Source organism: Streptopelia decaocto (assembly GCF_964273445.1).
Source record: "Streptopelia decaocto genome assembly, chromosome: 2".
In the NCBI taxonomy this organism is placed as follows: Eukaryota; Metazoa; Chordata; class Aves; order Columbiformes; family Columbidae; genus Streptopelia; species Streptopelia decaocto.
This window is the reverse complement of record NC_138655.1, coordinates 65563507-65591036: the sequence shown is the minus strand read 5'-3', so window position 1 is coordinate 65591036 and position 27530 is coordinate 65563507. Positions and strand designations below refer to the sequence as shown.

The window sequence follows — 27530 nt, the reverse complement described above, 5'->3', positions numbered from 1 at the left end:
CAACAAAAAAGAGAGAAACCACTCATGAAAAGCGAGAAATTAAAATTTTAAATCCAGGAAGATTATCCAGTGCTCCCTATATTTGGATAATGAATTACCTATACCTTTAAGAGGAGATCTTTTGTTATAAAAATAAACGTGTATTACAGTGCTTACAGTTTCCTTATTAAGCACAGTATGGTGCCACTTGTAAAGGTCTGCTGTCATTATCCCAAACAAAATCAACTGAGACAACATTCATTAGTTTCTAAATTAAGAAATTTGAGAGAAATCCTAAGTAACTAAAAATCAACCAAACAAAAAACCAAAAACCCACCCCAAAACAAAACAGAAAACAAACGCAACCCCCCAAAAGAAAGCAAAACAAAACCCAACTACAACAGAAACCCAACAAACAAAAGAAAAAAACAACCCCTAAAATAACCATTCTGAAGACAACGTCCATCTTGTGTATGCTGAAGGCTGCCATCTCTAGTGACTTTCTGGATCCCTGAAAGTCCCAGGAAGAGAGACAGAAAAAGTCCTGTCTGCTCTGTTGTTATTAAGTACAGAAGTTTTATTTGCTGCCTCATAGGTTTCACTCCTGCTGTGTTCCTTTGAATAACATGTAATTAAAAATTTATTTGTTATGCAAGAAGGTTGTCAGGGAGCAAACCTTTACCCCTTAGGCACATCTCGGCTAATTTCGCTTGTCCTCCGTGTGCGAAGGAAAGGTGAACTGTCACCTGTGCGCAGTTGAATACATGAGGGGAATCGGCTCACTGAAGTGCTAGTTCTCAAAAAGCTTCCACAAGAAGTCTATGAGAGCCATTGGTGATGACCTCAAGTCGGTTCAGGGCAGCAACATATCCTGCCTTTCCTCCCATCTGACGATTTCAGAACCCTTGTTTCAGGTACCTGCCAAAAACAGGTTGTCTGCCACATTGCATAGTAATAATTGGAAAATACCTAGACATGCTTTCCATTCATTACATCAAACTTGAGGTCAGTGGCTGTATGGGTGAGCTGCCCAAAGTCCACAATTTACAAAGGAGATTGGAATAATTACAAAAATTGGCACAGAGTTCTGAAACTAGTGTCCCTGCTTAGTGGTCATGAATGGGCTTTATCCCCAGGGCCATGTATTTTCTGATTTGGAGAGCCAGAGGCATAAGGATGAGGGCAGAGTGAGTTCTGCCAATTCCACATTCACGTTCAAGTACTTTCCTTGGCAGAAAGTAAGAATGTTGTTTAGATAGGAGAGATTTCTTTCACTAATCTTGGCTGGACCACCATGGATCAGTTACAGAATTACTTTGCTTTTTCTTTTCATGTGTTAGGTCTTGGGTTCTTTTCCCAGCTTTCCAATGAAAAAGGTTAGTTACATTTCATGACCAGGCACCCATACTTTTCTTCTGAGATGGTGAATGTGGAAATGGAAACACAAATTATCGTTCTCCGATAATATGATGAGTTTACATGTTTTGTCAAGTTAGCTGTCCTGCAGAATACAAGAGTAAGTTTCTGGTAAGGAATCAGTCATCAGTATCTTTCAGGAGGCTATTTGTATGGCTAATTTGGACTAGAAATAGACTCTTTTAAAAATGCCTGTATAACTGGAATAGTAGACCATTGTTAGACCTGCAGAAATATTGTGGGCCATTTCTTCATAATGTCTTCAGAGAAAGTAAAGCTAAGAAAGGAACAATTGCATACCACATAAAATCGGAGATGAGGTTGTCTCCTTGTTACTCCCAGTAGTTTGCTCAGTGTTTGCAAGGATTCATTTAATCTCATCAAATGAAACACACACTTATTTTATGTGTTGCTTATAGTATGCTTTGATGCTCTTGAGAAGGTGTTATCCTTGCAAAGACATATCATCACTTGTATCCGTCTGCTTGCAAAGATTCAAATTAATGATGCAAAATGTCTATTCTTTACTCAGATATGGCAGTGTGGAGGAAGTCTTGAGATCCACCCTTGCTCACATGTAGGTCATGTTTTCCCCAAACAAGCTCCATACTCACGGTCCAAAGCTTTGGCAAATAGTGTGCGTGCAGCTGAAGTGTGGATGGATGAATATAAAGAACTTTATTACCACCGAAACCCACATGCTCGCCTGGTGAGTTCAAGCCCATTGTTCTTGGAATTTCAATTGACTTTGTTTTCAATGACATAACTATTAATTTAGCTGATATTTAACATGAAGTGCTTTTTATGTTTATTTCTTATTTCTTATTTCTTCTGAAACTTTTTCCGAGACATAGAATAAGTGTAAATCTACTTAATTTTTAATTTATTGAAAAAAATCTGAAATTCTGTAAGACTAGAGAAGGAGACCATGTTTGTATCAATATTAAATGAATGAATTAATAAATGAAAGAATAAAGTTTAGCAAGGTGACCCAAGTAAGGAGGAGCTGTTTAGCCTAAAATGTGCATCTCCATGAAACAACTGATACAGGATTCTATCAATAAAGAATTGCAGAAGAGACACACAATTAGTGAAGTCTTAGTCAGCAAGGTTCAATGGACAGTAGATCTTTAAGTGAACAGCATGGTAATAATGTTTAGCAAAATTACCTCTCCTGTGATAGTTGCAAAACTTTGGACTGATGTAAGACAGAATGGATTTTTTGTTTGATTTACTGCTGCATAATGCATGGTTTAATTTTTTTTTTAAAGTACCAAAACAATATTGCAAAGATTAATTAAAATCAGTCTTGGGAATTCAGATGAAAATGTTCCTAATAAAATGTCTGAAGTATCAGTTCTTTTTTGTTGTTTATTTATTTATTTATTTGTTTTGGTTTTGTTAGTTTTTGTCTCTGTGGGGTTTTGTTTGTTTTGTTGTTTTTGTTTTTTGTTTGTTGTTGTGTTGTTGTTTGGTTGGTTTTTGTTTGTTTTTTTTTTTCGGCGTTTGCTTGCAAAATTTTTCAGAAGATAAATACTGTGAAAATTGAGTAGATCAGAACAGTAATGCAGCATGCAAATTCATATGTTGGATATATTTATCGTGAGGGGCTCATAGGCTGGAAGACAATAACATGGAAATACCCTGACAGCATCTACGAATGACTTACATGAACCTCTGACGCAAAGCCCAACATTCAAGCTTAAAAGAAATCACTCTCTGCTCCTGCTTGTTTCTGGAGGTGCTTGATCTCCGCAGGCTCTGCTCTTGGCATGGAAAGGAAAGACCTGCCCTGGGTGGGCTGCTGGGTACCCACCTCTGGCCATGCCAGACCAGAGCTTGAGGACCAGGTAGGGGTACAGGGAGCTCCCCACACGTTTGGGTGGCCTTACCCCAGTAGACATGCTGGTGGAAAAAATGCTCTTGAAACCATTACACTTTTAAAGGATAAGCTGGAGGACACTGGGGAAGCTGAATTTGCTTAGCTTCCATCTCGTGTTCCTTTGGATTAAACTGGGTAATTAGATTATTATAGTCTACGCATTTGTAATAATTGTTTTACTTCAGCATCATAAAAGCCATTTAGGTTTTATTATTAGAGTCTGACTTTGAGAGAAGCAGGGGTTTTGTGTCTGAAGAAGGGAGATTGCAGGCAGATTCTGCTTGCCATAGGCAAAGAGAAAACACCAATAAGTACTACCAAGTTTTCTTGTAAAGTTCTTGGCAGCTGACATCTGTGATGACAAAACTTCAACTTGAAGGGATATTTGTGTGTTAGTATCAGAAGTTTTGCATATTGGCTTATTGTAACACAGTGGATGTGAGCTGAGATACATGTGGGGTTTTTTTGCATGTATCAAAGCTGCCGCCCATGCACTCCAGTTTCCCTAATACTCTGTGTACCTCCTGTTGCAGCAGTTGAGTTCAGTCTCTTTTACTTCATCTAACTCAAGCATTAAATTCCATAATGGAAACATGATTGATGCTATGGCTGCAGAACTTGCTTCTGTAAAGTTTCTCTTCAAGATTAACATTCAGACCTCAGAGCTCTTTCTTTATTTAAGCAGGCATCTTCTGCCTCTATTTTACATCTGCTTCGTGTTTTCAGTCATATTTCCACAACTTCGAGAAATGCAAATATATTTGTGGTTTCACAAAGGAGTGTGGCAAGTGACCTGTAAAAATCTGAAGGCTGCAAACAGTAACTCATGCCTGACTCTCTGAAGTCCCTAGTCAATATAAAGACAGATTTTTTGAAGACAGATGTGAAAAGATGTGAACTCTGCTCCAGTCTATAGACAGGGAAAAGTCTGCAATGAAAGCTTTTCTCTGGAGGTTTAAGATTTCATGCTCCCCACCCTCCAAAACGATGAGGTTCAAAGGAAACATTAGCAGATTTTACAAATTCCATCAGTTAAGTTAAAACTGTCTGTACAGGTAATTTGCAAATGGATGGTGGGATAATTTAAAATTCTTGATTCATTCACTGCTTTTGAGACTTTCAATTATCCAGCTAAAGGAAGTTTTATTTTCCAATATGCCTTCGCCGTTCCCAGCAGTCTGTATGCAAGGACTTCCTTACTTGCAGATTTGGAGAGCCAAACTGTCTTGTAGAATATTTTAAAGTTTTACATGCACTGCTCCAATACTTTTTTTTCAATATTTAATGAATGTAAGGATAATGAAATAAAATCCAGCACCCAAACATGAGATTTTTTCCTGGCTAAAAGTCCTACTCATTGCTTCAGCATACAGTTCCTAATAATGTATACAGATAATTTGAGAGCATCTGCTCTGGTTGGGGTTTTTGAAAGTTTTTTATTTTTTTTCTTTCAGGAACCATATGGAGATGTGACAGAAAGGAGACTCCTTCGAGAGAAGCTGAAATGTAAGGACTTCAAATGGTTCTTGGAGAACGTGTACCCAGAGCTTCATGTACCTGAGGACAGACCAGGCTTCTATGGAATGGTACGTGGCTGCTGAGAAAGGGCCTATTCACAGTTCTCTGAGCTCTCCTACCAGTATCAAGGTGTTTTTATGCTGAAAAGTGTTTGGGATTTTGATAGAATTCAGTTAGAATTGGTAGGCTTTAAAATGTGTTTCCTATCAGAATCTTTATTCTAGTGGATGCTGTTTATAAAGAGTTCTGTAGAAGGGTAGGGACAGGTAACATGGTCATGAATTTCACCTTCCAAGCGAGGTCTTGGGAGTGTTAAAGGCAGCAAAGGATGATGTTTTGATTTGTTAAAATGTTGCATAGCAAAAAAAGAGAGCACCAAAGTTTTCTGGGTTTTAGTAGACAACTTGGAAATAGAATGTGCTTTGAAACATGTGTTTGCACACTTTATCTAATGAAAACTATGATGCTCTGATGACAGGAAAAAACTGGTGCTGTGTGCTTCCAGGTCATATAGGATTCAGCATGTCAAAAACGTGTTAATTTTTAATCTGGAGGTCACTTTAGACCAGCACAGCTTCACAAGTGATTTTCATTGGTTCAATGTCAGAATCCTCTTCTCTTTTTTTAAGAGTCGACAACTCTCTATGCTATTTGCAGCTTGCAAATAAATATAAACTATAGCTCCATGTTTGTCACATTACTTTAATCTCATTTGGAAGGGATGAAGGGAGAGATGATGCGGCAAATACCTTCTTCCTCTGAAAAATCAGCAGATATTTGCTGCATGTCTCATTAGGAAGACAAGGCTGCAACTTTCTGCCAGGCAAAGATGTATAAAATACCTTCCTGGTTTCCAGTGCCACAGTAACTTAGAAGTACTTTTGCTGGTAACTCAATGGCTCTGCAGATCTGGCTAAGTTGCGTTCCCACCATGCTGCATCGCATCCAGCCCAGATCACAACAGTCTGACCTTGCTGCTGTCTGGGCTGGGCGAAGTTTAGATTGAATATTAGGAAAAACTTCTTCACAGGAAGGGTTGTCAAGTATTGGAACAGGCTGCCTAAGGAAGTGGTGGAGTCACCATCCCTGGAGGTGTTTAAATGACACATAGGTGAGGTTCTTAGGGACATGGTTTAGAGGTGGACTTGGCAGTGTTAGGTTAATGGTTGGACTCGATGATCTTAAAGATCTTTTCCATTCGATCTTTTCTATCGATTCAATTATTCAGTTACTCAGTCTCTGATGGATCTCCTTTGATGCCGGGAAAAAAACTGATCACTGAGGGTGTACAAAACATGCAGGAACCAAGTCTCCTTTCAGTCTTCCCTAATGTGGGAATGCTGCGGTTTCCTCAGGGAAGCTGCATTTGCCCCAGGGATCTGCACTTCCCACAGGGAGCATATCAGTTGGCAGCAAAGCCCTTGGGAGAGCAGCCGCCCTCCTTCCTTTGCCTTGCAGCTTGCACTTGAGTTGGTACCTCTGGGTAATCGCTGGCATGAAAGGTAATAACCCACCATTATCCAGTACCTTAAATAGCCCATGGTACAGCACTGGTGTGTTTTCTGTTGTTTTGTGCTGGATCGCTGACTGACAAGATCAGGGACAGTTGAAGCAATAAGATGAGATTTACCTTCCAGGATCATTTCAGTAACCTTATCTTCCCTTTCACCTCCATCCTTCACCTCCAAAAGAAAGCCTAGACTGGTGGCAGGGATAGCACTTCAACCCCTTGGGGAGGGAAAGGAATTTCTGCAGTCTCTTTCACAATTTAACTGCACGTGTCATCCTCAAGAAAGGTGTTGACAATACCTAGAAATAATAATTCTTGTTCAGAGCTGCTTGAAGTATCTAGGGTGTAATTTAGGTGTGCTCTATATATCTCTCTAAAACAATTCTTAAATGCTGTCATTTCGTTGTGAGTATAATAAGAATACACCATTCTTTGGCAGGAAGAATTTAAAATGTGATTAAAGTACAGTTATACTCTAGGAAGTGACAGTGCAAAAAATGACACCTACTGATTCAACTGATTTGTGGATATTAAATCCCATCTGCTAACTTCAGTGAATCACTGATGGTGTTCTTTACTCCTGTCTTAGCCATATAGTACTTTTCTTGTTCACAAAAATACTGTGTTTAAAAGTGTTGGCTTTGTTAACAGCTCAGCGTAGTGTGAGGTTATTTAATTGTTCAAAGGGATTGCAAAGAGATATGGGAATTTCTCTCTCCCTTGAAAATCTTTATACTGAAGTTAATAAATCTTTCTAACATTATCCATAGGTCAGCCATATGTTCTTGAAATGCAAGAATTATTGGGCATGCACTAACAATTAGACACTTTGCTAAAACTTTTCTCCTGATACATAGATAAATTTTTCCCATCTGTGCTAAGCCTGGTTGTCTAAAAGTTTAGCTGCCTAAAACTTCATTTAAACCTACAGAATTTTAAATATTTTTGCCTGAGCTATGTTTGCATTCTTATAAACTGAGGCCTAGAAATGAGGGAAATAAGTTTCTTTAGTAGTAAAATTAGTACACTTTATACCAAAATCATATAGCATGAATAAATCTAGAATGCCACAATCCTAATTTCATTCAGTACTCTGAACAAAACTGTGCTTCGAGAAGGAATACTATCAATATTATGAGTGTTCTTGTTCATTTTTTTTTTTTTTTTACTTTAGTCAGATTTTTCCATAAATATTCCAGTACAGGAGCAGTGGAGTACAGTTCAAAATGTAAAATTTCAAATGTTAAGGCTACAGAGGCCATTAAATATTTTCCAAAATTTAATCTCCTAAAGTGCCGTATGAGATAGCAACATTAACTAGAAAGATAACTGCATGGGCAACTTAAACATAAATTGCTAGAACTTCAAGGGCTATTCCCTTTTTTGCAAAACATCTTTGTAGGAGCACATCTTAAGTCCCTATTCACTATTTTAATGAAAGAGCAAATGCAATTTGTAGAGATTAATCCACCTTCCCATCTGAGCTCCCAGTATTGTTTTGTGCAGTGGTGTATTAAAGCAAGGCGAAATAGAAGCTCCTAGAGCTCTGAATGAGAGTGCATACATTTCTTCTCAGGGTTCCTCAACTGCCAGGGTAGGGGCATAGGCATGGTCTTATATCTATATATAGATGTAAGGAAGAAATTTTTTACAATGAGGGCGGTGAGGCACTGGAACAGGTTGTCCAGAGAAGCTGTGGATGCTCCATCCCTGGAAGTGTTTGAGGTCAGGTTAGGTGGGGTTTTGAGGCACCAGATCTAATGGAAGGTGGACCTTGCCCATGGCAGGGGGATTGGACTAGGTGGTCTTTAAAGGTGCCTTCCAACCCAAACCATTCTGTGGCTGTATCATTCTATCTCCTTGCTTGGCTCAAGCAGCTGCCATTTTTAAGCCATACAGTGCCCTGGGCACCTGTACAAACAGTGTTTCTGATCCTTGGGCTCCATGTGACTTTGGAACTTTGTGTGGGACATGAACTCAACATTTTGGTGTGGGGTTGGGTTTTTTTTGGTTTGTTTTTTTTTTTTTTCGTTTGGTTTGGTTTGATTTGGTTTTGGTTTTTTGTGGTTTTTTTTGTTTGTTTGTTTTGTTTTGTTTTGTGGGAGTGAAGCTGGTAGGCATTCAGTGGGTTAAAAATAAGAAGATGTCAGTGTTTCTGGAAGGGCTGACAATCCCTTTTATGTTCTTGAGTGGTACACTGATATCTGTCTTTTTTTGACATAGCATCTTTTTTGGCCATCCCTGAGTATGCACTTACCACTAAAGTGTGTGCTGTACTTGTGCTTCAGCTGGTGTGAAATCTTAGACCTGAAGCCAGGTCTGTGGTGTTGTCCACCTAGATAGCCCAGACTAAAGTTTGCTTCCAAATCTTGGCTGCCCTGGGGAGGAATGGTGTGGACACCATTAGGGAGGACTTGCGTCTTCAGTATTAGCACTGTGCTATTGCTGCATTGTGCATTTGGGTGAAGAGAGGCGAACTGGGCAGTGCTGTGATCTTGTCATGTTACAGGTGTCTGTGGAAAAGCTCAGCTGCAAAGCAAGGGAGTATTCAGGGTTTTTCTCCCCTCTAAGGTGTGGTGAGTATATCTGAGGAAAAATTCATGGTCTGTCACTGAATTTGGCTTTGGACTTGGCATCCAGATTACTTTCAAAAGACACAAAAATCAGGATTTTATCCAAGCTTTTTTTGTAAGTTTGATTGCTTGGCAGTGAGACCATATTGTATTCTGATACATAGAATCATAGAATGTTCTGAGTTGGAAGAGACCCTCAAGGATCATGGAGTCCAACTCCTGTCCCTGCATGTGACAACCCCACAGTTCACACCGTGTGTCTGAGGGTGTTGTCCAGTCTCTTCTTGAACACTGTCAGGCTTGGGGCCGTGACACCTCCCTGGGGAGCCTGTTCCAGTGCTCCACCACCCTCTGGGGGAAGAACCTTCTCCTAATGTCCAACCTAATTCTCCCCTGGCACATCTTCCTGACATTCCCTCGGGTTCTGTCACTGGTCACCAGAGAGAAGAGCTCAGTGCCTGCCCCTCTTCCTCCTCTTGTGAGGAAGCTGTACACGTGATGAGGTCTCCCCTCGGTCTCCTCTTTCCCAGGCTGAACAAACCAAGTGACTTTAGCCGCTCCTCATATGGCAACCTCTCCAAACCCTTCACCAACTTCATAGGCCTCTTCTAGATGCTCTCCAGTAGCCTTATATCCTTTTTATCCTGTGGCACCAGAACTGCACCCAGTGCTCCAGGTGAGGCCGCACCAGTGCAAAGCAGAGCGGGACAATCACCTCCCTGGCCTGGCTGGCAATGCTGCGCTTGATGCACCCCAGGACACGTGAGGGTTTTCTTTGTTCTTCTCAAAGAGCTTCTAGCTGATTTTTTCTTCCAGCTGAACATGAAGCAGCTAAGCTGATAAATGTCTGTTGTGACACTCCAGCTGATGTCTCTTCTCACCACATATCCCTAAAAGCATCTGAGACTGACTGTATCAGTTGGGAGAACAAAAACTTGAATTCTTCTATTGGCAACTTCCTTCCACATTTTCCCCCAAGACCATCCTGGCTTCAAGGAAATCCAAAATGCTTAGTCATAATTTTATTTTTAATTTAGACCAGATATAACCTTGAAAAAAAAATAGCAGGTTTGAGCCTTTAAACCTATGCAGAATTTTGCTGGAACATGAAAGAGACCATCTTGTAAATTATCTAAATAACACATGATATATATGGACAGGCTTACAGAAGAAGAGATCTTAGCTATGTGGCTTAAGTTATGCAATAAAAAAGACTATTCCATGTCTGGTGTTAGAAGTTCTCAGAGGTATGAGGCTCCTCTAGGGTATACCTTTAGACTGCACTATAATACATTTGGTAGAGCTGCCACTTGAGATTGAATTGATATCCAAGGTTATGGCTGACTAGACCTGGAGATCCGAAGCCCATCACAGGAAAATATGCACCATTCCATTGGCTGTACAGCCTCTGAAAGCTTGAGACAGACTTTTTTAAAGCTGGTGGGAGAAATTCAAGTGTTGTTAATCTCAAGTGAACACACTGTCACTTTAGACATGTTCTTGTATGTTCTTCAGCCTCCCAGAGAGATGTGGACTCGCTGGGGTGAGCAAGTGAATTCCAAGAGCAGTGTCTCATCATCGATTCCTTTGAAGGATCTTAGTCGTGAGTGGTGCATACCCATTTCACCACTCCATTTAAGTAGTTAACATAAATCTGAGGATATTCACAGCCTTTTTTCCAAAAAGGCTGATACGAAAATGACCTGCACTCAGTAAAATCATTCCCTGTAACTCCTCAGATTACCTTTGAAGTAAAAGCTTATGCCTGGTCAGTACCATGGAGCTGTTGGCTTGCTATAAATCCCCATCTTACTGTGTCCCACAGTATCATCTGCCCATACCACTACTGCATCAGCACCAATGCCACTGTGGCAGAATAAAGAGGATTCTGATCTATTTTGTGGATGAAGAGAAAGGTTGGCTCTGCTCCACTGTCCGCATATATCAACTAATGTAATGAAGTTTTAATGTCAAAAATCTGTTGTTGATGCTTTGCTTAAAGTTATATGAAATGGATTTTATCTTAAAAACACCCCCAAAACTAAGAATTATTTACAGAATACCATCTGTATTGTGTTGTTGCATGCAAGTGTCCAGATGTTAGGAAACAACAGATTTAAATTTCTCCAAACAGTAAGGGATAAAGGCCTGAGGTGAATATTTCAGTAGTTGCTGTTTATTACATGTCCCAACCTCCAGAGTGGGAACTAAATGGCATTGTAGAGCATACCTGCACTGTTTCAATAAGAGGCAAATGTTGTAGAAAGATACAGGCAGTGATGCTGTATGGGCAGAACGTTTTAGAACTGAACTATGTGTTTCAATGGCAAAGTGATCAACATTTTTTCTTGCTTCTGTTTCTCTAATGCAGCATTCTGCAGAAGAATTAAGGTAAGTCATGGAAAAAAAACTGTTCTTATTGCATGACTTGTGTATGGTGGATATAGGAACAAAGATAGCTTCAGAAATGAATGGATGATTACTGTTTTGATAGAGCTCTTGTACATAAAAGGAACTTACACTGCGTATTCTCATTTAACAAGAGAAAAATATTACTTTCACAAATTCTCTTGTGCTTTTTTCTGCCTTGGAACAGATCGTGGCTCTTGTTGTTGTTGTTGTTGTTGTTGTTTTTTCTTTTTTTATAAATGATGCTGCAATCAGATTTTCAAATCTGATTATTTTCAAATCTTTGTCATTTCAGATCAAGTTGTTTAACAGCTTAGTATGCACTTTCCCCAAAAATTAGGTCTTTAATATCTATTAGGCTTCCTGATGAAGTGTGGATATAAAAGAACATCTACTGAAGTCTGATAAAACAAAATTAAAAAAAAAAAAAAAAAAAAAAAAACAAACAGGTTAAAGTGTGGACCATGTATGTTTAGGAATATGTCTCCATGTATCACAAGCATTTATGAATGAAGGAGAAAAATGAGAGAACATATGTGGTAGCATCCCAGGATTACCGGCTCAGTTTTAAACTATCTGAAATGAAGCTTAAGTTAGTAATCTTTTACACAACTCTTGGGTTTTTGCCTGTATTTAGGCATTGCGTAACACATGTAGGAGAGTCACCATAGTTCTAGTGGTGCACAGCATTTTAAAACAGGTTATTTAAATTTCCACAGCACAAAAGGGCGCACGTGCTGGAGCTGACAGCAAAGAGCCCACGCTTGGAGCAGTGGAGAAGGCATTGGGTTGTTTGGAAGGGCACTTCAGCTGAGGGCTTTGTACCTTTATCTTCCCTTGGAGTCAGGAGACAGGCGAAGTCATATGTTGCTAAACATACTAATGAGGGAGCCTCTGATCCTGATGACAGCTGCTGACAACAACCAAAGCCGATTTATGTTTTTAGAGATACAATTACCATTCTTAAGTGGTTATGACTTTAGGTTGACATTTCTTGATGTAGAATGTAAAAAATATGAGAAGTGTATTGTTTGGTTTATCTAGTTTCATGGCAGTGTTAAAAATAATCTGTAAAAGACACTTTCCTGTTTTTCTAAGAGTAATTCTTGCCTAGTGTTATGAAGGTAAACAAAATATCTTCTTTTGACAGCTCAGGGAGGGGTGCACTGTTCTAGTGTGTTCCCATCAAACCACACAAGGCTTTCTGTAGAAAGGGTGCCCAGAGGATTTCTTTTGCTTCTGGTAAACTTGGACACGAAAACTAAGGATGAATTTTATCCTAAACCAAATTCAGATATTAGTTTATCCTGGACTGAAAAATTACACCAAATGCATAGTGGAAGCATATTCAGAGAGGAATTAAGAGACAAAGCCTGTAAGGGTGAGGGCTTAAGTCTTACATTTATGCATTTGGCTCTGACAAGAAAGCCTCACAGCCCCAGCAGCCCTGCAAAGGGCCCCAAGCCATGGTGGCTCAGTGGTCCTCCCCAGCCCCCCAATGTATTGCTGTTGCCTTGGGCCAGGAGCCCAGCCAAGCAGAGCACTGAGAGCTTGGCTGCCTTTCAGCAGGAGCCGGGCACAAATCAGTGGAAAGAAGAGGTTGGGTAGCAATAAAAGGAGAAGTTGTGAAAGCAAAATATACATAGAACAGAAGTATTTAATTTTCCAACTTGTGTGGTTTGCTTTGTGGTGGGTTTGGGTCCTGCAGGGTTTGGCTTGTTTGTTTGGTTTTAGCCTTCTGCAATCCCTTCGTGTGCGTTCATTCTCCATACTAAGAACTGAAGATAAAACTATCATGACTAGGGAATAGCAGTGAAATTACACCTTGCTGAAGTAACTCTTCTGAGATTTACTCTGCTTATTCTTTGTGATATAATTACACTCAGTAACAGGGGCATTCAAGTTGAACCTATGTTTACAGAACCTGTTTTGCTTTGTGTAATTTTAAATTTAGCTAAGTGGCTAATACTAGGAGTCAGTAATTGTTATTGGCATTGTTTAACTTATTTTCAGTTACTTTTGCCTCCTGCATACTTAAATGCAAACCCATGTTAATTAGCCTGATGTTTTTAAAAATCAGGTAACTTAATATTTTAAAATTTAATCTTAAAGTTATGTACCTATTGTGTCAGAGATCAGCAATATTAGTAAAGAATGTTTAAAACCACACCCAGTGTCTCTTTGGAGAGATATATCCTACCCATTTTCATGATTTCTGATCTTAAAGTTTGTCTGCTTGTTCAACCTCAAGAGGGTACTGGAGTCCTTTGGAGAACAAATCCTTCTAATGTCTCCCATTTGGCAAAATGAGAAAAGTATGTCATCTTACTTTCACTAGAAAATTGAACAAGGGGGAAAAAAAGAAGTTAAAGGCATTTCAGATTCTTTTGTTTTGCATGAATTGCTGGCTTGTTGAGTTTCAACACAACTTTTCATAGTTCCTACCTACTTCATTTGCAAATACACTAGAGCATGGTGTCATTCCTCAGGGAAGCCATCATGTCTGACTGCTTCAATACCCAAAGTCAAGATGGATCTAGCAGTTTTATTTCACATTAGTCTGAGAGGGATGTTGCCATTTGATCCATTTGATCTATTCCAACTAGTTTGAACCAGCTCTGGGATATAAACCTCATAGCCCAGCAGGGTGGGTGTAAAGTGACTACAGCATATTTCACTTGCTTCAGATTAACACTAAAATATTATTTTGTTTTGATTAGCTGAAGAATAGAGGATTGGCAAATTTCTGTTTTGATTATAACCCTCCAAGTGAACATCAAGTAACTGGACACAGGATCATACTGTACCCGTGTCATGGCATGGGACAAAATCAGGTAAGTTTCATGTTTTATTTTCATTTTCACTATGGCTGTAATGTAAAAAGTATGGTAAAAAGCATTACAGTAGGACTTAAAGAATACATTGCTACAGTGAGGTGATCTTACGTCTAACTTTGATTCTCGTATTGGATGCTTTTAATTTTGATGGCTTTTGAGGTCAGGCATAGGGTAAAAGGTAAAAGCAAAAGAGAAGTATAATTCATAGGAGAATAGTTCTTATGAGATGACATTTTTGAAGTTATCTTTTGTTTAGCTAGCACTAAAAGACTTAACTGAATTTACTGCAAAGATATCAAATCACAGCATATTAATGCTCTTACATCTGTGTTCATGGTGCGATATGTCCACGTACCTGGATATCAGGCACCAGACCGAGCGCAGCGATGCTCTCAGAGCTGTGCAATCCATGCTCCCTCTGGTGGCATCCAGGCAGCCAGAGGAAGGAGAAACAGAGAAGCTACCTGGCTGCAATATAAACGGATAAAAGAAAATATGAGATGACACAAGAGAATTGCAGAGCCTGAGGAAGAAAGGACAAACACAGGGAAGGGGTGAAACAATATTAGTGAAATGGGCACAAGGCATGAGAGGGCTGACAGGATCCAGGGAAAGGCGGGCAAGGTGACGGAGGGCAGAAGTTGTTTGGAACAGAGGTAGGGCAACAGACAAGGAACAGGGCATGTGTGACAGAGGAAAGAGTAGTCACAGGCTACAGGGAGGGAGCATGAAACAAGCAGAATCACTGGAGACCTCTTTAGTGGCAGGGGGACTGATTGTGGGAGCTGAGATACCAGCTGGCAAGTGGGGCATGAGCAGGGTGACAGGTAGTAGCTACAAGAGAAAAAGTGGGCAGCGGGAAGAACTGTGGGTATGGGAACAGGGGGATGCTAAAATAAGACATGATGTAGAAGCACAAGTGAGATGGGAAATGGAAGTCAGGATTGCTGAACTTACAACTCCTGTTTCTGGCTTACAAATAGCTGCAAAACCTACCAGAGGGACACTTCTCTCCATTTCCTTCCCATCCCACTGCCCTTTTGACAGTCTTTCTTAAAAGATGACAGGCTTCTCCTGATGATGTGAATCCCTTAGCTGAGTTAGCAGGTGACAGTGGCAGAACCCAAACCATCAAATCTCCCACATGTACATCCACCACTGTCAGCTGGTGGAACTGATGGTGACAACGTTGGTCATCTTCTAGTTGTATCAACACTAAGGAGAGCAAGGTGCTTCAGCACAGCGTTTCACAGATGTTTCCTGACAACAGGCAGCCCTTAACTTCTGTTTTGTCCTTGGAACGGGAACCTGCCATCCTAATCTCAAGATCTTCTGCCTGCTCTCTTCCAGTCTGCTCTCATCACTCCACATATTACCCTATATACAGCTTTAGCAGCAAACCCTCATTACAAAGCTTCACTCCAATCCCCTGCCCTGCACCATGTGTCACAAACAGCTCCAGTTTCTCCACGCCATGCTATTTAACACTTTCTTTTCCATGCTGGCTGGCTCCCAGACTAACGCCCTTGCACTGCCTCTCCTCTCACTTTTTCTTCCTGCCAGTTTACTTCTCACACTAGTCATGTTTTACTCCTTTTCACATACCTCTCTTCTTTCCTGGCTAGCTCACATTTTTAATCCTCTAGTCTTCTTATCCCTTCCTCCAGTTGCAGAGTTTGTTCCACCATTCATCACTTTCTTCCTCAAATAGTACTTACTGCTGCACATCTGCTGTCTTATGGTATAAGGAAATGAAGTTTATTCTCCTGAGTACAGCTCAGTAAAGTTATTCCAAAAGCGTCTTGATAGGATTTAACATTAATGAAGGTTAACTTGGTCAGCCATATGTGTCTTACACTCCAGTACACACATCCTCTGGCATGATATACTAGTGGCAGGTGGCTGTTTATGTAGGGGACAACTGCAAAAGCTCTTTTCACTGGAAGCCATTCTCCACTTAAAGTGACCTCTGAATATCTGTGTGCACTGTGCCGAGAGGAGAGAGCTCTGTGCTCTTGATTATTTATGAAGTCCAGCACCTGCTCCCATTTTGTGTGTCAGCAAGTAAAACCACGCTCAGAAAACCCTGGTAATTTGTTGCTATTTTTCCTTGAATCCATTGCCTAAGTGAGAGGATTCCCTTTAGTCCTTTTGCGTTGCTTTTGTGCAGGCAGTAAGAAAGCTAACTATGCGTTGGTTTAAAATTAATGTGTTCATCATAACAAGAAGGGTGTATATGAGTGTGGTGATAGGAGTTGGGTGTATATGGAAGAGAGGCAGAAAATATGCAAAACACTGGCTACCCAATGCTTGTACCTCAGGTTGCTGATGTTTTGTGGATGTGTCTGCCCTGGTAGACAAGAATGAAAGGCTTTGAAATTCGACACAAATAAAGCCCATTACCCTTCTTGGTATGGCTGGGAAGCAGCACGGAGGGCCCCGATGTGTGATGGCAGGAAGCTGACCTGGTGTGGCAAGAGGATGGGAAACGGTGGAGCAGCCAGCTTTGTCTGACAGTACTCTCCCCCAATATTCCCATTTGTAGCTGATAGATTTGAGCCGAACACAGAGTGACAAAGAGCTTAACAAAGCCCTTGGGTTTTCTGCAAAAGGGGTATTAGACCTGTGCAAGCTTCTTGCTGCGTGCAGAAGAGCGATAGTCAGGCAGGAAAGAGAGATGAGAGTGTTTCAGGGTCTAGAGAGGTAGCCAACATTTGCCTCCATCCCGGGTACCACAGAGCACTGATGCAGCTGTGGCATATCCTGTAGGTCAGCCAGAAGTGGTAGGAATTGGGTAAAAGGCCTCTTCAAGTTACTCAGTTGCACTTCAGGGAATCTACTTGTTCTCCGAAGGAAAGAAATGCAGTAAGGCTACTAGTTACTGGGCCACGGATCAGGCTGAAAATAGAATCACAGAATCATTTTGGTTGGAAGAGACCCTCAGGATCATCGAGTCAAACCGTAACCTAACTGTAGCACTAAACCATGTCCCTAAGAACTTTGTCTAAATGCCTTTTAAACACCTCCAGGGATGGTGACTCCACCACTTCCCTGGGCAGCCTGTTCCAATGCCTGACAACCCTTTCTGTGAAGATTTTTTTCCTAATATCCAATCTAAACCTTCCCTGGCACAACTTGAGGCCATTCACCTTATGCTATCACTTGTTGCTTGGGAGAAGAGACCAACACCCTCCATGCTACAACCTCCCTTTAGGCAGTTGCAGACAGCAATCAGGTCTCCCCTCAGCCTCCTTTTCTCCAGGCTAAACAGCCCCAGTTCCCTCAGCTGCTCCTCATCAGACTTGTGCTCCAGACCCGTCGCTAGCTTTGTCATCTTCCTCTGCACCCTCTCTAGTACCTCAATGTCCTTCTTATGATGAGGGGCCCAAAACTGAACATAGGATTCGAGGTGTGGCCTCAACAGCACCGAGTACAGTGGCACAATCACTTCTCTAGTCCTGCTGGCCACACTATTCCTGATACAAGCCAGGATGCTGTTGGCCTTGTTGGCCACCTGGGCACACTGCTGGCTCATATTCAGCTGGCTGTCAATCAGCACCCCCAGATCCCTCTCTGCCAGGCAGCTTTCCAGCCACTCTTCCCCAAGCCCATAGCACTGCCTGGGGTTGTTGTGACCCAAGTGCAGGACCCAGCACTTGGCCTTGTTGAACCTCATACAATTGGCCTCAGCCCAATGATCCAGCTGGTCCAGATCCCTCTGTATGGCCTTCCTACCCCCCAGCAGATCAACACTCCCACCCGACTTGGTGTTGTCTGCAAACTTACTAAGGGTGCACTCAATCCTCTCATTCAGGTCATTGATAAAGAGATTAAACAGAACTGGCCCCAATACTGAGCCCTGGGGAACACCACTCATGACCAGCGGCCAACTGGATTTGGCTCCGTTCACCACAACTCTTTGGGCCCGGCCATCCAGGCAGTTTTTATCCATCAAAGAGTACACCCATCCACATCTACACATGAGGGAAAACCTCATGTGTAGAATCATAGAATAGTTTGGGCTGGAAGGGGCATTCAAAGGTCATCTAGTCCAAACCCCCTGCAATGAGCAGGGACATATAAATCAGTCTCTCCTCTGTCAGAGCCCTGACAGCACATTAACGAAATGCTGATTCTTGTTTTCTTGTTACTGGAATGAAATATTTTCTGTTGTAATGCTTCCTTTCTGCCCACAGAACCCACTGGGCAAGGAAAGAGCACTAAAAAATGCTTGAAAAAGCCTGAAGCCTGAAGTATTTATTCCATTTAAGCAGTAAAGATCTGTGTGATGTTCATTGGGCAAGGAGGTAGCAGTAGTGCTTGGTTGCTAATACTATAAGCCAAATCCTTAATGTTATCCAGAAATTAACCATTTTACTTGCTCTTCTCCACAATCGATGCAAGTCCTTGAGAGGCCGTTCAGGAAAGATGTCAGTAGTAATAAGTGCTCTGACCTAGTAGCTGCTCCATCTACTCGATGCATCTGGTACAATCCGCAGCTCGCAGGCTTTCACTGATACTGAATACAAATTGCTAAAAAGAGTTATTATATCTTATAAACCCACTAATGAGCAAGGCTCTAAATGTGGCCTTGTAAAAGTGGCAGCTGTAAAAAGAGTGTCCATACAGACACAAATGAGGAGGAATGAAGCTTTTTCTTTATTCACAAGTCATAGGCTTAAAATAAGTGCCTGTCCAGCTCACTCTGGTGCCCAAAGTAGCAGGCTTTCCGTGTGGCAATCAGGTGCTGAACCTAGGAGCTAAAGCATGGAGGGCAAGGAATAGCCCCTGCCTATTGGGGTAAAAAATAATAATAATTAAAAAACTTTTGGCCAGAAATATCACATTTGACTTTTGTTGACGATGAGACATTTCTGGCATAAAGCAGATATTGTAAAGGCAGTGCAGCTGACATCATAGAAACAGTTCCCAGCAATAGGTTTCAAAGGGAAATCAGAGTCTCCTGGGTGTTATGTCAGCAGATAAACTTCAATCTTGAAGTTGCTTTCTCAAAACACTCACTTCCCTTTGCGGCTTACCACAAATGAATGACGATGAACACGTTAGTTCTGGGGGAGAGGCGGAGTCACTTGCATCATTGCCCAAAGAAGAGCCATGGAGCACCACAAGCTGACACAAGTGGACAATGTTGATCTGTGTATGGCTGCAACAGCCACCTGGGCAGAAAAATTCCTGATTGTGATAAAAAGAGGAGCAGAGGAGATTTCTTGGAACAACCACCATCAGCATAGTCTAGATCAGAGCTCTTACACCTAGAAATGGATGACTGCAGACTTTATAATCACACAGTCCTGTTTACATTAAAACTCCATTTCCAGTTTTTCTTTCAAGGTTAATTAGCCTTGGTGGTTGCTAAGGGTGGTTTTGTGGTAAGTTCAAATATATGCAACATTTCTGAATTGATACAGCCCTCTTCACAAAGCCTTACAGTCTCTTTATTCAGGGGTTATACAAAACAAAGGAGTTTTCCTTCTCTCCCTCTTGCTTTTATTGCTTTCCACTAATGCACTGTGTTATTGACAGCAAGCGATTTTCTGATGTGTATAAAAACTCCTCTGCCCTACTGAGTATAATCTAAATCAAATCTAAACACACATCCGTGCACTATAGTCATCTAAATTATTTACAAGCGTGCTAAATACAAACAACTCTCAAACTCTGCCGCTCTTTAATGAAGTCCAAAATTTGGCAAGTGTCCATGATAAATATAAAAATTTTAAGGAAGTCCTCAGCATAGTTGCTACAAAAGGCAAGATGTTTTAGAGCATGTTCGGAACACCTCTGTAGAATGTTGTGCAATAAGCAAATCCAGTAAATTGTCTTTAATAAAGTTCTGTTCTTGTTTAAAAGCAGCTGCAGTTGATTTGCTCTGAAAAGTATCTTAAAATGTTATAAAATAACATCATGCACCCTAAATCCTTTTTAACTTGAAATGAACCTTGACCGAACTGCATTTGTACTATGCAGTGAGCAACTCATTAATTAAAAATAACATCGTTTTGTGACAACAGAATTAAGAAGGCATAATGTCAGGCTATAAGCTAGTTTCCATCCTATTTCTAAGGGTGATCTAGAATGTGAAAGGAGAGTGTTACAGTCAAATTTTGTAAGTTCTTTAGTGTTGGAACGTCTGTTTTTCAGGGCATTTATTCAGCCTTTCATACATTTTAAATGCTACCAGAGTAAAGCAGTGCTGTGGTGAGATTGATTTTTCTGTAAAATAGTAAACAAACAGCAGCATTTAAGGCTCCCTGAATTTTTTTATCAGAATTTCTCTCCACAATAGCAACTTTAATGTGTGAACTTAATTATAGTATCTTAGTATATCCACCTTATAAATACTTTCTCCTGTACATATTAAATGTCCATTGTCCTTTATTTCTTCTCTTGGGTTTGTAGTTTTTTGAGTACACATCCCATAATGAAATACGTTACAACACCCGGCAGCCAGAAGTCTGTGCAGCAGTCGATTCAGGGACTGAGTACTTGACAATGTACTTGTGTCAAGAAAATGTCCACAGTGTTCCTGAAAACCAGAAGTTTGTTTTCAGAGAGGTAAGTATGCCTGCTTGTTTTGGGGTTTCTTTATTTTTTTGGGGGGAGTTGGAGGAGAAGTGTTGTGTTTTGGGGGGGAGAGAGTGGGTGGAAGGAGCATTTAATTTTTATCTTACTGCCTACATATTGTGCAGGCCACATCATCAGCATAGATATCTGGGAGAAATATGGTCTCTTGGCTTTTAATATCTGAACATAGAACCACAGGGTAGCAGCAGCGTGCAGTTGAAGAGTATGCCAGTCATAAAGAATAGGAAGATGAGAGGAAGGAAAGCACCCTTCTTAATGTCAGAGGAGTAGGGAAGGTTGGCAGAGGTCTCTCTTTGCCCTGTCCACATCTATCACTTTCTGCGGGCTGCTCAGCTCTTTCTCACACCACATCCCTACTGTCTTCTCCTGAGAACTGAGGTGCCTCCATATCCCCCTTCCTCAGACAGTCTCATGGCTGGCCCACTTCTGCTCTCCTTTCATTGACTTCTCTGATTCCCTAGTATTCATACCACTGTATATTCCCAGTACTTCACATACCACCATTACTTTACACTCTCCCCTGCCTTTGAGCAGCTACTTCTGCTCTGCAGACCATCTCTTTTGACCCTCCTTGTGAGCATCAGAAGTGCTCCCTGAGCTTTTCTGCAATGTCATGTGCAGTTGTTGCATTTAATATACCATCAAAAAAGACCTTCTGCCGTACTCCCGCCCCTACACAGGACACATCTTACTGGTTGTGGGCACTCAGCAAATCTGTACCGCTCTTCTTCAGCCTTAATGCCTGCTCCCAAAGGGGAGAAATACTGAGAAGTATGGAGTATATTTAATAAACATAGCATGTGATCTTAGAAAAACTTGTGTTTAGTAGTTCCTGGATGCCTGAGAGAAAATAAATTGAATGAAAAATGATGGCCTTGGTCAGGTTCTGGAGTGTTATTATTTGGCTAAGGGAAAAGGTCACATAATATATCAAAATGGTATATTTACATAATGTGTCTGCATAATACATCGAAACTCTACAGGGTCCCTGGTTAACAAATTTCATGCTTAGATACTACCACCAGTAACAGACAGCAGAGTAAATTCTAAAGAAAAATATGAAAACTACTGTCTGTTGACTGAAGCTCACAGTGATATTACTGAGTAAACCAAAATATTTAAAAGGCTGATGTTATAAATGACGTTTCATTTTTAATGCTTTCAACAATATTTGTCAAGGTCATATGCATTAATCCCTAAGATGACATGTATTTAATGAAGCTCGTTATTTCACTTCAGGAAATCATCAAGAAAACAGTTTTGCAATACAGCTGTTTCCACTGCATTCCTAACCAATAAATTTAAAAATAATTCATAAAGTTTCAGATGCTAAATCCCCTTTCCTTGCCTTCCCTTGCCTTCCCTTGCCTTCCCTTGCCTTCCCTTGCCTTCCCTTGCCTTCCCTTGCCTTCCCTTGCCTTCCCTTGCCTTCCCTTGCCTTCCCTTTTCTATTTCTCCTGATCAGTTTGTGTCCGTGTGTGATTTAAAAGTACTGGTGTGCTCCAATTACTCTTCTTCTGTTGCATTAAATCAAAATCACCAATCCTCACCTTTCAAGGCAAGTGATGGGTGAGGTGTCAGTACTACATTTCTCTTGCTTTATGTGGAGAAGTGTCAGTCACTGGAAAAGCTGTCCTCGTGGATGCAGCACAGTCAGAGATTTGAACAGCCTTCCCAGCAGCCTGGCAAGTGTTAAGTTGCTACGGTCACTGAGTCAAAAATGAGTGAGGCAGATATTGATTAGTCCACTCAAAAATGTGAATTATCATGATGGAAAGAGGAAAGTCATTCAGCAGCTAAGTCTGTCAGCAGGCCTGTGAGCAAGCTCAGAAACAGAGTGTTGGCATCTTTCTTTCTTGGTTACGTGTGGGGATGTCACCTGGGCCAAAGGAAGGCTCTCGGAGCAGGGAGTTCTCCACAGCTGGCTACGCCGCATTTTTGCAGCTCGCTCTCCTGGTTGACAGCGCTCCTGGATCAGAGCAAGCAACGTGAACTGGAGACGAAATGTTCTTGGAGACTCCCATAACAGGAGGGCCTGAGGCCTCAAAATGTGTTCTTCAGGGAATCTGACTGTGAAGGCCTGTCAGACCTTACACCTCAGAGGCAGTTGTGCTGCCCTCCAGCAAAGCAAGCTGGCTTCACACACATCTGCTGGCAAGGGGCATGCTTAGATATTTTTCCTTTTCTGCTAAAAATGCACCCTGTGAAGAAAGAGGAATTTTTTTTTTGCTGAAAATATATCTAACATCTACACTTAACTAGCAACATTTACATTTTACTTGCAAGATGTGCAATAAGTTGGTGTATTTAGGTAATGCCTGTGCTTGGCTTTAGTTTTCTCTGCTCCTATTCTGATGCGGTAACAAAAGGCATTTGAAGTGAATGAAGTTATCACATCCTTTACAGCTTTAGATGTTACTCTAAAGCAATGTTAATGTAAATTTAAAAGCAGGGTCTTTTGATAAAGTTTCAGAGATCCTCAAGTTAGGCACTTTGGCTTCACTGCATGGCCCCATGAGAAGGATATTTATTTGTAATGAATGTCTTCTGTTACTTTTGAAACACAGTGATACGCCTGCAATTTTTAAGACCTGAAAAGCAAAAATTATTTCTGTCTTTTGTAGGATGGTACTTTGTTTCATGTACAAACCCAGAAGTGCGTACAAGCCGAGTCAAACGCTTATAATGGAAACCCAGCACCATTATTACGACCGTGTACTAACTCGGACTACCAAAAATGGTTCTTCAAAGAAAGAAGTTGATCAAGATGTCATCTAGGATATAGCTGAATATGAAAACAGTCTCCTTCTAGTCAGCAGTTAATCAGCCTTTTGAAAATCACCTAAGTGGTATATTTTTGTATGGAAAGAACTGTAATTGGTTTACAAGCCTTGGATTTCATTTTCTGGAGTATTAAAAGGCATGAAGCATTGAGAGCTACATAAAGTGCTGCGAGTATATCATGCACAGAATCTGCTCCTCTTCTTTACTCTTTATTTGGCAGCTACATAACTGCTGTGTCTTAGGTTCTTTTCACAAGTGACAATCTATTTTTTTAACCTACTGTGTGAAATTAAGGCAGTCAAAATAATTGCACTACTGTTATCTGCCAATAACTTAAAATGTTTATTTTTCTACTAAAACATTCTGCAGTTGGGCCTTTGAACAGGTAGTTGTTAATAATTCTTTTTGTCTTTTAAATACCAAGAAGGTAAACAAACGTAGGCCAGATTCTGCCCTAAGTGGCTACCACAGAACCCTCACTGAAGACAGTGTGGATTTGCACATGAAGGCAGAGTAGGTCTGCATGTTTTTGCACAAATAACAATCTAGATGCATACAGATTGCACATGCTTGACAATACTATATGTAAAATGTTGTGACAATTTTAAATGCTCATGGCACTTGACAGATTTCTAATCATGCTTAAGTCTGGTTTGGGAATAAATTGCGGATTTTCTCTTCTTAAAGAAATAAGGCAACAATATTTAAGGCGATGCTCTGGGAAAAGCTGTTTGGATTCACATGGATCTAGCTGCGCAGTTGTGTCACAGACTGCATGACTTTGACATTATGTTGATTTTCAGCATGCATCAAACCAGCAATAATTATTTTGACAAATTTCAAAATTACAGTTAGAGAAAATGAATCTAAGAGATTATATCTTTAAATTGTAAATTTTTAATGGTTCGTATAAAAATGATTATAGAAACAAAAATGGTTTTGCAGCCAATTGACATGCAGCTGAAATTAATGCGAAAAGAATTGTCTTTCAGATATAACTTGCATTTTGTCTGGGAACTCCTTTTCTGATAAGTCATTCATGTCAGCACATATAGTGCTACTGAAAACATGGGACTTAATCTGCAGCGGTACGAGATGTTTTCTGCTGTGGTGTGTGGGATCTGCCTTACCCAACCAGACGAATAGTGTGTATAGCAATGTATTTGGTCATTGACCATCACAATGTTGATTAAAAGGGTTTCAGCTCATAAGAAAAGTGGTTTTTTCTATCAACTGGAGGTGTGCTTATGTGTAGAAGCATGAAGATTTTGACCTTTTTCCCCTCAGAAATCTTGGCATCTGTTTTGATTACTTTGGGATATATTCTGTTATTTGCCTTTGTTCATGTCTTCTATAAAAAATGTACATACAGCCTTGTCTTTGAATCCTCATAAGCTCATGCCATTTTGGCATACCTATTTATATGACTAGAGTGTGGAGGGAGGGTTTCTGCCTGTTGGAGATGCATATGTAGGTTCTTCCAAGGTATTTCTAAACCCATGTAGACAGATTGGTTTTGTGAGCACCTTTAAAGTTTTGTCTCTGTGGGCCGAACTGATGAAATTGATGTTAGAATTAATAAAATATTTTTTGTGACTCAGAAGAATGGGAACTGTCTTTACAACTTTTTTTCATATGGTCAGTGGTTTCCTTTTAATCATTTCCCTGTTCTCTTAGGCTCTGACCTCTGCAGCACTTAGGAGAAGACTGCTTCATGTTATGGTCTATGAATTTCCCTTTCCTGAACTCACTAATGCTTATCTTCACCTGCTAGCAGCAGTAGTGTGCATTTTCTGGAGCCACAAATCAAAACTGGGTGGCTGCATAAGAGAACTGTGAGAGGTCCAGCAACACAGCAATTTTTTTCTGTTCATTTCTGCTTTGCCTTCTTGACTGTTGATTGAATTACATTACTAAGTTAATGATAGCCCAGCTATTGTAACTGTAGACAAAACTTCCATTGATCTTCATGATCAATGAGGCTTTCTTAATTTTGGGACTTCAAGACTTCATCACCAGGTAGTGGTATAAAAGTTAAACTTAGTAACTGGAAATTATTTTTCATACGTCTTCCCACTCTGCACTTGTTTAGAGAGAAGTATTGATGTTTTGGGCTTCTAGTTACATGCAGTTGAGCTGCAAACCTGCTAGCCTGGGTTGAATATTTGCTAGGCAAACACACTTACCAATGAGTTTAAAAGCAGACACTAAATGCAGTAACATCACCGGCTTGCTCCTCCTGTGTTAGCCTTTTAGTCCATCTACTTACCATTTTTCTCCTTGATATTTTCTTCTCAAATCACTGGAAGTGTATTAATGTCTGGCTTCAGGTTTGGAGGGTGAAGGACTCCATCAAGTGTCTAAGTCACAATGCTTGTCTTGAAACTTGCTTTTGTGGGAGGTCAGGGCTACCTGCTGTGAAATGGATTGTGGACTTCAGGCTTCTCCTCAGCAGAGAAGTGGCTGGATGCCTCACAGAAACAGAAAAACTGGAGGACTTCAGTCACAAACCTATACTTCATCTGGTTCTGGCCTCCTAGAGCTCTCTTTGAAAGAGAGAGAGGAACACTTTCCAGATGGTCCAAATCAATTCCCTCTTTCTTAGTATTCATTTTTCTTAGAGCCGCATTTTTTCCCCCTTTGCCACTAACCATGTGAAGCGTCCATAAAACTAAAATGTGCAACTCAAGCTTATTGATAACCTTAGATTAAAGTAATGGGATACTGGCAGCACAAACTGGGAAATTTCGAGGGTCCTTCTTCCATTTTGTACCACCCCTGTGTTCAAAACAAGGACATTTTTAAAATATAGTGAGATCAACTGAACAAATTGTCCTAAGAAAGTGTAATCCCAGTGCACAATATGCTGTATAAAATTTTAGGACAGAGATGAAGAAATCTGTCCTCCAAATGTATGGAATTCCTTCCTCATTGCCCAGCTCTGAATACAACCCCTCCCATGTTTACTGCCCTTTTTTAAGCGTTATATTGGATGAGCATGATTCTATGTTCTCCTAGGTCACTTTCCTTTGTGTGATGTTCTCTAAAACCTCTATATGTGCACTCTTGGCTGAATCATTATGGTGGAGCATTGTTAGATCTTGCACAAACACTTAAAGCAGCACTCATCACTATATATGCATCAGTCAACATGAATTGGAAGCAGCATTTCTTGTCACCTCAGATGAAACAAAGACTCAAAACTATGTTCAATTTTAGTTATATTTATAGGAAGTTATAGGATTTACTGGAAGGTGAAATTCATGTTGGTTGTTAACACCAGGACTGATGGGATTGTGCCCCTATTCGCCATGTATGAAAACAGGGGCAGTGATACTGCTGGGTTGGTAAGTCAAAAACTGATGTTCTTTTAATTTCATTTGTCTCTCTTAAAGCCTTTAGACTGGGAGACTAATTTGAAATTGAGCTTTGTTCTGATACGCTGACATAAAGATGTAGCAATCAAGATGTCAGGACTACAGGGTTAGGATCATGCAGTTGTGGAAATACGCAGCTGCGGGGTTTTTTGACAGTGTCTGAGCATGCTGTATAGGCTCATAACAAAGACAACATTTTGACTGTGCTAGCAAGTTAGCTGAGGTAGGTGGGAAAGTCCTTGGGAGAGAGGGAAGAGAGCGATAGCAGAGCTCCCCCGGTTCTGTCAGGGTCCTAGCAGTTGGATGCAAGAGCAATAGCTGTCTTTGAATTAAAGCACTGCAGTATTCTTCCACTTCCCATTTACAGAGGAAAACAATTATGTATGTTTATGCAGTACTAAAATTACTATGCCTAGCTCAACAGTTTTAATTTTTTTTTCAATCCATTACTCACTGACATTTATATGAATAGAGAAAGCCTATTTAGACTAGTCAACACCGACGGGAATGACGTGGCTGTAGATGACATACTTTTAGAGGCTTCCAGGTTTTCCAGAGGGGGTTGGAGACAAAAACAGAGCAGGACTTTCTCAGTGACTTCTCCAAACTCCAAAAACAAGAAGAAAGAAGATGGAAGAT

At 40.6% G+C, this 27530-nt stretch overlaps 1 protein-coding gene across 1 annotated transcript in view; it reads left to right on the top strand.

Annotated features, from left to right (window-relative positions):
- GALNT12 (polypeptide N-acetylgalactosaminyltransferase 12) overlaps nucleotides 1-25310 on the top strand; it is a 51757-nt gene extending 26447 nt beyond the window's left edge. Inside the window, exons 6-10 of the mRNA XM_082045875.1 lie at nucleotides 1928-2104; nucleotides 4732-4863; nucleotides 14008-14121; nucleotides 20545-20700; nucleotides 23355-25310. Coding sequence (XP_081902001.1) covers nucleotides 1928-2104; nucleotides 4732-4863; nucleotides 14008-14121; nucleotides 20545-20700; nucleotides 23355-23492 — 717 coding nt within the window. The 3' untranslated portion in view covers nucleotides 23493-25310. The remainder of the gene's footprint in view (nucleotides 1-1927; nucleotides 2105-4731; nucleotides 4864-14007; nucleotides 14122-20544; nucleotides 20701-23354) is intronic.
- Nucleotides 25311-27530: the final 2220 nt, after the last annotated feature.